This window comes from Urocampus carinirostris, chromosome 6, assembly GCF_059441175.1.
Source record: "Urocampus carinirostris isolate Australia breed hairy pipefish chromosome 6, RoL_Ucar_1.0, whole genome shotgun sequence".
Classification (NCBI taxonomy): domain Eukaryota; kingdom Metazoa; phylum Chordata; class Actinopteri; order Syngnathiformes; family Syngnathidae; genus Urocampus; species Urocampus carinirostris.
The window spans coordinates 2466938-2477500 of record NC_142354.1 but is presented as its reverse complement, the minus strand read 5'-3'; the positions used below and the strand labels follow the sequence as shown (position 1 = coordinate 2477500).

Here is a 10563-nt window from a genome sequence, read left to right as displayed (position 1 = left end):
GACATCAACTTTCACAGCAGCCGAAAAGACGTACGTCTCCTCCGGCGGTGGTGGAGAGCAATCATGTGAGGAAGAACGCGGAGACTTAATTCAGTTTTACAACAGCATCTACGTGGTCAAGATGAAAAGTTTTGCAATGAGATACGACTCACACGACAACCGAGTACGTGCACAACAACACATGGAAGCAACAATTACCGTATTTTCTAGACTATAAGGCACACCCAAATTGGACAAAAACTTGAACGTACATCTTATAATCTGGGGCACCTTATGTATGGAAAAAAATGGAAATACACGCATCGGTGTATACTGGTGTATTATCATATTTGTGCAATTATTGATCAGTCGATATTTATCGATGTCCACAATTGCATGGCAATGATAGCAACAGGGATCGAACCCGGATAGCGACGGTAAAAGTGCCAAATCCACTAGGCCAGTACCATACGTGTGGAAAAAAGGCAATAGGTCTTATCTCATCATCACACTATATTTAGACACAGCACCAGATACTAATGTAAGAGAAATGGAAAAAAACAAAGTGGTTAAAAATCTGTGTATAATTGTATTTAATTTTTTTCTTCGCATTGTAAGTAATGAACATTCAATACGTGCAGCCATGTGTTCATTTATATCTTTTAAGAAGACCCAATTATTCCCCTCGATGGCTTTCTCTTCGTTTGGTTCAGAATCTTGTGCGCTTCATAAAGACCTTGCTAGTCGGTGATACATTACTGTATTTCAGTGGTCCCCAACCTTTTCTGTACCATAAATCGGTTTAAGGTCTGACAATATTCTTGCGGCCTGCCCCAATAATAACAAAAAAAATAAAAAGTATGATGTTGACATAAAAGCTAATTCCTTTTTTTGTATTGTCTGTAACCCTAGTAGTCTAGTGGACTCGTTGTGCTTTTTTGCGCTTATTTCTATCTTTCAGGACCACTTTGTTCTCCATTCTCTGCCATTTGTATCTGGTAATACGAGTAAAAATAGTGCTATAATGAAATAAAATCTAAATACTTTTTGTGTATCGTCTACGTATCTACATGGTACAGTGGCTCTTACCGCCCGGGTTGGTTCCGGTTGCATGCAATTGTGATCAGCGATATATTTAAACTGATCAATCAAAGGACAAATATGGTATTCATTAATTATTAGAGCGCCCCTAGCGCTTGCTGTAGTTTTTATTCTATGCGCATTATATGTGGGAAAAAAATCATTACAAAAGACTTAATTCTGGGTGTTGGGTGTGCGCTTTATAGTGCGGAAAACACGGCAAGTCAAAATGACTTGAAATTAATATTTGGTCTTGTCTCTTGGTGTTGTTCCAGACGGACGTCCCGCCCCTTTCTCCTTTTCCATCAGTGCGTTGCCACAATCTGTCGCCTCGCCGAGTGTCTCAACATCATAGTGTTTATGTGTCGCCACATAAACCGTCGGCGGGAGGACTGACGTCAAACTCCTTCACGTACCGCGTTAACAGCAGCCCCTCCAAGGTAGTCTCAAACTTGTGACCAACGGGCCATTTGCGGCCCTCATGATGATAGTCTGACGGCCCCACCTTAAAAAGTTTAACATCAGTGCACCCTTCACGAGTCCAGACAGGGCTTGAAATTGGGAACAATTCACTCGCAAATGCAGCTGCAGTTTATACATCTGACAGCGCTTGTTTTTAGCCATTCAGAATGTGAGGTAGATGACAGCCAGTGGCTGCCGATTTAGGTCAGCCTTCTTTGTGTTACTAACAATGCATATGTGGTCCACACTCTTGTACAGTGTTTTGTATCAAAATGGTTTGACGATGTGCCTGGGGCACTTGTAATTTAGTTCAGAGGTATCCGATTGTTAGGGGTGAGGTGTTGTCCCTTTTCCACAGCCAAAAACTAATTTGGAAAAATGTTTGAGATGAATAAAGGCGTGTGGGTGGCCTCATTATCAACATAAAGTACAGAGGATTAATGGGAACAGGAAACACATTTAGTGTTTTATTTTTATTAAATTGAAGTTCACGCTGCTGTTAGGTGAAAGAATGTGGTACTGTGAGCTTCAGGCTGTTGACTTTGTCTGATGTGACGTCGGTCACTTTGTAGTCATAGATTGGTGTAGCAGTGGATCCCAGTATTTAATGTCTAATGTGTATAGATATTAATGTCTTATTTGTTTAAAATGAATGGACAAAGTATGTATTGTATGTGTTTTGCGGAAATTAGATAAACATCCACATTAACCATTGCGGTCTACATTTACTGGCGTTAAGTTTGTAAGTTGCTGCGGCCGCTTTAGTCGTACTTTGAGTATATCACTGTGCAATCTTTAGCATATGACAAAAGCAAATACAAGCAAAGGTGGTGTTTAGCAATAACAAGTAGAATTGGTAAATTATGTAATTAATGGGGTATGCAATTTGTGATCCAGTATATCAAATTTTTGTTACTGGTGTTGTAAGGTTAGTGTCTTTGGACATCTTGATGCCATGCATATAACTCAGCATATAATAATTGAGACCCTTTTCCTTTGACTTTTGTGACAAGTCGCATAATCTGGAAGAAATGCTATGGCTATGCTATCAGGAATATCAACTAAAGAGTTGAATGAGAGACAGAGACAGAAAAAAAAACTGACGGACACAGACAGACAGAAAGAGACAGATAGACCGCAAATGTGACAGAGAGAGAAAACAGACAGGGACAAAAGAGACAGAGATAGAGAAAGACAGATACTGAGAGACAAACACTGAAAGAGAGACAGACAGACAGACAAGCAGAAAGAAAGAAAAACAGAGTTTGACACAGAAAGAGAGAGACTGAGATGGAGAAAGACAAATGCTGACAGAGAGAAGGAGAAAACAACAGAGAGACACGGAAAGAGAAAGACGAATATACAAAGACTGAGTGGCTTTTATGATATTTGAATCGTTAGGGGCTTTACATCTGAGAGCAACTTGTTTTTATTACGAACTAGTGCCAAAGACTAAACATTTCATTAGCATTTCTGAAATACCGTATTTTCCGCACTATAAGGCACACCGGGTTATAGGGCGCACCCCCAAAAAATAGTTTTTGGTCCTATATTTTCCATACATAAAGCGCACCTGATTATAAGGCGCTACAATGGGAACGTCGACAAAACAGTCAGATAGTTCAGTCAAAACTTAGTACCCCCTTAACAATCCGAAAGCTTGCAAAGAAGCAAATACGTGTCTCAGACATGTACGGAAACGGTGTCTGTACGATGTCACCAATCACTCAAATGCATCGTTCCAAATATCATTCGTAAGGTTAAAGTCTTGGGATTCAAGAAATGCCAAACATTTCTTAGTTTCCATTTTATTTTTTGCTTGCAACTGTGTCGCCAGCAAAATAAGAATTTTATTGTGCAGGGAAACGAGGTTCTTACTGTGCATATGACAATAAACACTTTTAATTGAATTTAGTTTAAAAATAGACTCATCACAGAAACATCAAGATCATTCTAAAACAAAATACCGGGAAAATATAAAGCCGCATAGCTCACCTAAGTTCTCTTGCAGCCATCACGTTCAATAATGATACGTAACCATGGTCTTCTTACAACCGGGAGTGTAGTAAGGTGCGCCTTATAGTGCGGAAAATACGGTAACTTGTGTTTTTAATATGTTGTTACCAACTTTATTATTAAGTAGATATTAGAAGTGAGGCTAAATTAGGTTGAGTCAATCACCAAAATATTTTTAAAATACTTTGGGCAATTGCACATATTATAAGCTGAGTCTTATATGACCTTTTCAGAGTTATTACGAATTGATCTGGTAAAAACACTAAATGCACTCAGATATTTTAAAAGGACTTTAAGTATTATTAAGTGGCTCCCTGGTGGTAAACAAAACTTGAATCCATTAAAAAAACAATATTGGTTGGAATAATTAAAAGATATATGTACACTATCTAGAGAAATGGTCTATTTCTACACTATCAAATAAAATGCATTTTTTAAAAAAGTTGGTCAAGAAATGTTTATTTTACATAATCTTTCTAAAGTTTTTTAGGGCTAATGCTAGCTTGCTAATGTTTGAGTGCTTATGTTAACTCACTATTGTGACTAGTTTTTGACAGTTGTTGCACAGTGATTAGTTACTCTGATTAGTTGTCCTAGGGTTAATGCTAGGCTTAAAACTGTGATTAGGCTGGAAAGATGGATTGGTCTCTCAGAAACCGTACTCTTATGGATCAGATCCATAAGGGATACCTCTCAGATAGGACGCGTTGTGTACTGCGAAGTGACATCTGAGCCCTTTAATGTTAAATGTGTGGTGTTCTACAGGGTTAAGTACTTGCCCCCCTTCTTTTCAGCATTTACATGCTTCTTAAGACACACTTCTATTCTATAGCTTATGAATGACCTATATTTCACGTTGACAACATCTGTGTATTATTTGTTATTGCAACGTCCGTTGCAGCGTGGTCATCCTGGAGAGGGGATTACCTCATGTGTGGTCTCTTCTTAAGGTTTCTTCATATACCTCATGTTGAGATTTTGAGTTTTTCCTTGCCCTCGTGTAGGTTTTAGATCAGGGGATGGTGTAACAATGGTCTGTAGATTGCAATAAACTCTGGTCTGTGTAGCCCTTTGTCATAAAGGGCTATACAAATAAACTTGACTTGACTTTTGAGGGCCGATGCGAGCTTGCTAATCACATTAGCTGCTAATGTGATTAGCAAGCTCGCATCGGCCCTCAAAAACTAATGTAATCTTGTCTAAATGTTTAATGCTAATGTGGTCTGTTGTTTAAAAGGACAATGTTTTTATTTGGCACCTTTTAGTGGTTAAAAAAACTTAATCGATTTTAAAAAATGATATAAACAGGCAAACATACATGAACTATCTAATAAATGTGCATTTTTTGGAAGTACTTTTAGGTCATAGAATATAGAATAGAATATAATAGAATATACCTTTATTGTCATTGCTACAAATGGGCTAACATATTGTGACAACGAAATTGGGCATGACACTCCAGTTTTACACATTCATAGTGAGGTATGAGCAAGAAGATAAAGGAACAGAGAAGATAATGTTATAAGACAAGGGGGATAAGGCTATAGTTATAATTTACATGGTATTTACACAAGAAATGTCGGCATGTGGGATGTTACATACAGGGTTGTCGTGATAACGTTGGTATCGTAACGGTTGTGCAATATTGCATTTGGTGCAAAGTCATCATAGTGCAAAAATAGTCAGCATATGCATTGGTGCAAACATAGACATCATAGTGCAGAAACAGGAAATGGTCAGACATTGTGCAATTTGAGCATTAAACATAGTGCAGTCGGCATGTGCAGGAACAAGACATGAGTAACATTATATTCGTATGAGGTAGTGTTGGCACGAGTTTTCAGTTTTTTTGTGCGGTGTCTGTTTGAGCAGTGAACAAACATAGTGCAGACAGCATGTACGTGAGTACCATTTTACATACGTGTGAGGTAGTTTTTTGCAACAGTTTTCAGTTTTTTGTGCGGTGTCTGTTTAGGGTGGTAATGGCTGTGGGGAAGAAACTGTCTCTGAGTCTGTTCGTTTTTGCTTTGTGTGACCTGTAGCGCTTGCCGGAAGGCAGCAGGTCGAAGAGATGGTGGCCGGGGTGAGAAAAGTCCTTGATGATGTTTTCTGCTCTGCTAAGGTAGCGAGAGCAGGCAATGTCCTCCAGACTGGGCAGAGAGCAGCCGACGATTCTCTGGTCTGTTTTGATGATCCTCTGGAGCTTTTTCCTGTCTGCTGCTGTGCACCCAGCATACCACACCGTGATGCAGTATGTTAGGATGCTCTCCACTGTGGCTTTGTAGAAGGACACCTGCAGCTGCTGTTTTAGGTTATTTTTCCTGAGCAATCTCAGGAAGTGCAGTCGCTGCTGGGCCTTCCCTACCACCGCTCTGGTGTTTGCAGACCAGGAGAGGTCGTCGGAGATGTGCACGCCCAGGAATTTGAACGAGTGGACTCTCTCTACACAGTCTCCCTTTATGATGAGTGGTGCTGGATTCCTGCCATTCCTTCTGAAATCCAGAATCAGTTCTTTTGTTTTTGTGGTGTTCAATATGAGGTGGTTTTCCGAACACCACGTTGAAAGTGACTCAACCTCATCCCTGTATGCCGCCTCGTCCCCTTCAGAGATGAGGCCGATCAAGGTGGTATCGTCAGCGAACTTAATGATAGTGTTTGTGGGGTGGGTCGGTGAGCAGTCGGAGCTGTAGAGGGTGAAAAGCAGGGGGCTCAGTGCACAACCTTGGGGGGAGCCAGTGTTCAGTGTTAGGGTGGGAGAGAAATTTGTATGAATTTTACATAACATTAGGCTCACCTCATTACATAATACAGCAACATATAGTTGTCAAATATTACACAGTATTCCTAGGGGATTCCTAGGGGATTAAGGTGGGCAAATGCATAACGAATAGGATCTATGTGATCAAAAAACATTGATTTTATATGTGTATATATATAAAATTATATAAAGTAATACTCGGAAAAGTAGGGATTATTTGTGCCAACTTTGTCCCCGTGTCCCTTTGTGTTTACAACAAAAATACTTCATAAATACTACAAAACTAAGTGTCAAATTTAGTCTTTAACAACTGGGATCTTAAAAAAGTTTTCGCTTTCATTCAGAAAAGTAAAAAAAAACTGGAAATTCTATAAAAATACTACTGCAGTAATATTAGAATACAAAAGTATTACAACAGAAATACATAAATACAACCACAGTAATATTACAAAAATAGTAGGGACATACTACAAGAATACTACAATGAAAATACTACAGAAATACTCAAAAAATACCACTGCAGAAATATTACGACAAAAATATACTACTACAGAAATTTTACGACAGAAATAGTACAAAAATACAACTCCAGTAATATTACGAAAACACTAAAGAAATACTGCAAGAATATGACAGAAATACCTCCTGAGCTACTGCTCAGGCTAAATGTTTGCTTTCTCCCACAGGATTTATTGGTCATCAACCGCATGGTGCGCCAAGGCTGCAATGGACGCAAGAGAGCTCTCGGCATGGAGGGCGAATTGATGATGTCATCAGCATGCGACTCCCCTAGCAAGCGGGCCTGCCCTGAGAACAATGCGCCAGACATTTTGACAAAGATGCTACAAGACGTCGTCTCGGAGAGGCCGAGCCATTGACAAACTGCCGCCAAACTAGCATGCGCTCAAATAATGTTACCGTTTTTTTCAGCATCATAAGGCGCACTGGGCTATGAGGCGCACCCCCCAAAAATAGTCTTTTGTCATATATTTTTAGGCACGTAAAATTGAGACCGCTTATTCGTGTACAACTGTTGGGCTCTTTACAAAAAATATAAATCTGTGCGGTGATTGATCAGTCAATAAGTATTGCAAAATTATGCATCCAATGAGAATCTAACCATGGTCACGGTTGTGAGAGTGCTGTCAATTAACCACTAGACCAGGGGTCGGGAACCTATGGCTCGCGAGCCATATATGGCTCTTTCTATGAATATCTATGGCTCAGAGACAAATTTGATTGCATGCAAAATTTCTCCATTCTATTCGAAACTTGAGTTGTTCGTCCTATTCAGGTACACGCAAAGCCAATCCAGAGCTAAGTCATCCGGCGTTACTTCGCAGTATATATAGGGCACGTTTTTCACTACAATTTACAGTCAAGGTGTCACACAAAAAAGGGGGGAAAAAAAACTCGTTTTGGCTGTACAACGCTAAAGAATCCTTTATATAAAAGTTCACTATATAATCTGTGTTCAGTGTTCAGATACCTTATGATGAATCCACAGAACACACTGTAAATACGCCAAAACACCGGAAGAGAACTTAGTCTTTTGATTGGGTGAGTGGGAGGGCTGGGTGGAGCCATGCAAAAAGCGCAAGCACTCCCTCCCATCTCTCGCCCTACGCCATCTGCGCCAAAAGTGAGCTCATCAGGCTCCCTATTTGCAGAATGTTGTGACCTTTTTACACAATAACAGCTTGCATCTGGTTTTGAAACCAATATGTATGAAAAAAAGGGTCAAAAGGAGTTTAACCGATCTTGAGTAATTGCAAGAAAGAGACAAGTTTAAAGTGGTATGTTTGTTGATTTTGGGACAGGGGCTCTGGCATTATTCTCTTTTCATAATTTTTATCAAATCATCAAAATTAAATGTGCTGAAGACTAAGCTTTTGTCTGGGGTGCGGGTTTAGCAATTTTGTAAATTTGTCTCATAATATATGGTGTGGCTCTTTCCCAAAATAAAATTAATATTTTTTGCTTTTATGGCTCTTTGAGTCAAAAAGGTTCCCGACCCCTGCACTAGACCATCAATGGTAAAGATGACAAACACAATGGCGTATGATTTTATCTCATATTTTAATATTTCCTCATAGTGCCACAAACACTGACTTGGATAGTGAATTTTGTTCTGCATTCTGAGAGGTTAAACAGCCTGCACACTCTTTCACCTGTGCGTCATTACTGTTGTGATTCAATATGTATAAGTACATAAAACAGCTTGTCTAATATTTTGTTTGAAAGACTTTGTTTTCTTTTTCTGTCTTCTGCAGTTATTGATCACAGGTGAAAAAGTGGAGAGATGGTTCAACCTATCAGAATTAAGAACAAAACACACTATGCATATCAGTTGTGGTTTAATATGTATATGTACAAAAAAAGAGTGTATAATATTTTGTTTAAAGGCTTCCTGTTTTCCGTTTCTGTCTTTCGCAATGTTATTGACGACCGGTGAAGACATGGAGAGACTTTTTAACGTATCATAATGCAGAACAAAATATACTATGCAATTTAGTTGCGGTTTAAAGTATATACATTCTGTAAAATCTTGAACAGTATTTTGTTGTAAGACTTTCTTTTTCTGTATTGTAATGTTATTTATGAACAAGTGAAGAAGTGGAGAGACTTTAACCTATCAGAATGCACTATGCAAATCAGTGTTTTGGGGACCATGAGTAAAAATAGTGTGATAATGAGATAACCTTTATTGACTTTTTGTATGTCATCTTTACCACTGATGGTCTAGGAAAACTGTGTCATCGCTCAATGATTACAGCAAGGCTTTAGGGCTAGGACCTTAGCTTGGCCTTTTGGCTGAGAGTAAGTGTCCCGGCTCCTAGGCTTTGTAGCGTATTATGAACTGACCGATAACGGATAATGGATAATGAATAACGAAGATAGATCAATAACCCTTAAAAACCCCAAAACCCCTCACCTGCATAACAAAGTTGTGTACAATTGGTTCTGGCTGTGATTTTCCACTTGGTCTAATTGTTAGGAATTGGCACCAAGGCTTTGATGCCAGGTCCTTAGCTTGGCCTTGATGCTAGGTACTTAGCTTGGCCTTTTGGCCAGGCTTTAGGGCTAGCTTGGCCTTTTGGCCGTACCTCTTGCCATGATCTTTGATTTTTGCATTTCGGAGATGGAATAAGAGCTTGCTCGGTCCACTCCACGCATCGGCCCGGTATTGCAGTACCTCCGGGAACGGTGCATTCGCAATGATCGCAGCAAGGCTTTAGGGCTAGGACCTTAGCTTGGCCTTTTGGCTGAGAGTAAGTGTCCCGGCTCCTAGGCTTTGTATCGTATTATGAACTGACCGATAATGAATAACGAAGATAGAACAATAACCCTTAAAAACCCCAAAATCCCCGCTTTCACCTGCATGAGCTGGGTTTGAATCCCATTTACATTCAATATATTGCGATCTGGGTCTGCGTTCATAATCGGTTGATCATTGTTTAAATGTAGTAGTGTACCGTAAAATCGTGTCTGGCAAAGCACACCTATAAATAAGGTGCCTTTTGGACATTTCTGACCAATTAGGGGTTTTTAGTTACGCCCTATAGTATGAACTGTTTGTTACGTGTGATTAGGCACTCTGGAGCAAAACTTTCTTTTTAGCATTACCAGTTGTGACAGGTAATGTTACCTCTAACTGGACTGTTGGCGTAGAATCATTGTTTAAATACAGTATCTTGTATGGTAACAAACACCTAGAAATACTGTATGCCTTTCGAATATTGTCCACATTATTCTGCGATGTACAAGGCGCACCGGGTTATAAGGAGGTATTTTCAAATTTCTGTCAAATTTGGGCTTTTTAGTTACACCTTATAGTATGGAAAATACTCGTTAGCGCTGATGCTAATGCTGCATTCATCACATGATTTAGCACGTGTGATTGGCCCCTCTGCATTTAACACTTTCTCACTTGCATGGATTGTGACGGTTAAGGTTGCCTCTTTAACTGGACAAGTTTTCGAATTTTCATTTCGACGTGTCACTCCGGAGCAAATATTTTCACACCAACATGCTAATGCTAACACGACTAGTTATTACAAAGAGGGGTAAGCTGAAAACGTGTCACATGTGCAGCTGCAAACAAAACAAAATGCATGTTACTGAACTAGTTCTGGTCTTTTAAAGTGCTTTTTATTTCTTAAAATTTGCTACATTAGAACTTTTAATATTTGGTAATACTAGCATGAAATTCTGCGAATGATTTGTTGGCACGCTACGTAAATGTACGTAGGCTCTTTCTCTCAAAT

The 10563-nt window shown here is 39.4% G+C and overlaps 1 protein-coding gene and 1 pseudogene across 1 annotated transcript in view; both read left to right on the top strand.

Moving 5' to 3' along the window:
- Positions 1 to 9214, top strand: part of rbl1 (retinoblastoma-like 1 (p107)) — a 64207-nt gene extending 54993 nt beyond the window's left edge. The window contains exons 19-21 of the mRNA XM_088337461.1: positions 18 to 163; positions 1335 to 1499; positions 6982 to 9214. Of these exons, the coding sequence (XP_088193587.1) occupies positions 18 to 163; positions 1335 to 1499; positions 6982 to 7173 (503 nt within the window). The 3' untranslated portion in view covers positions 7174 to 9214. The remainder of the gene's footprint in view (positions 1 to 17; positions 164 to 1334; positions 1500 to 6981) is intronic.
- A 131-nt stretch (positions 9215 to 9345) lies between these two features.
- On the top strand, positions 9346 to 9513 carry LOC148363539 (U2 spliceosomal RNA; annotated as a pseudogene).
- Positions 9514 to 10563: the final 1050 nt, after the last annotated feature.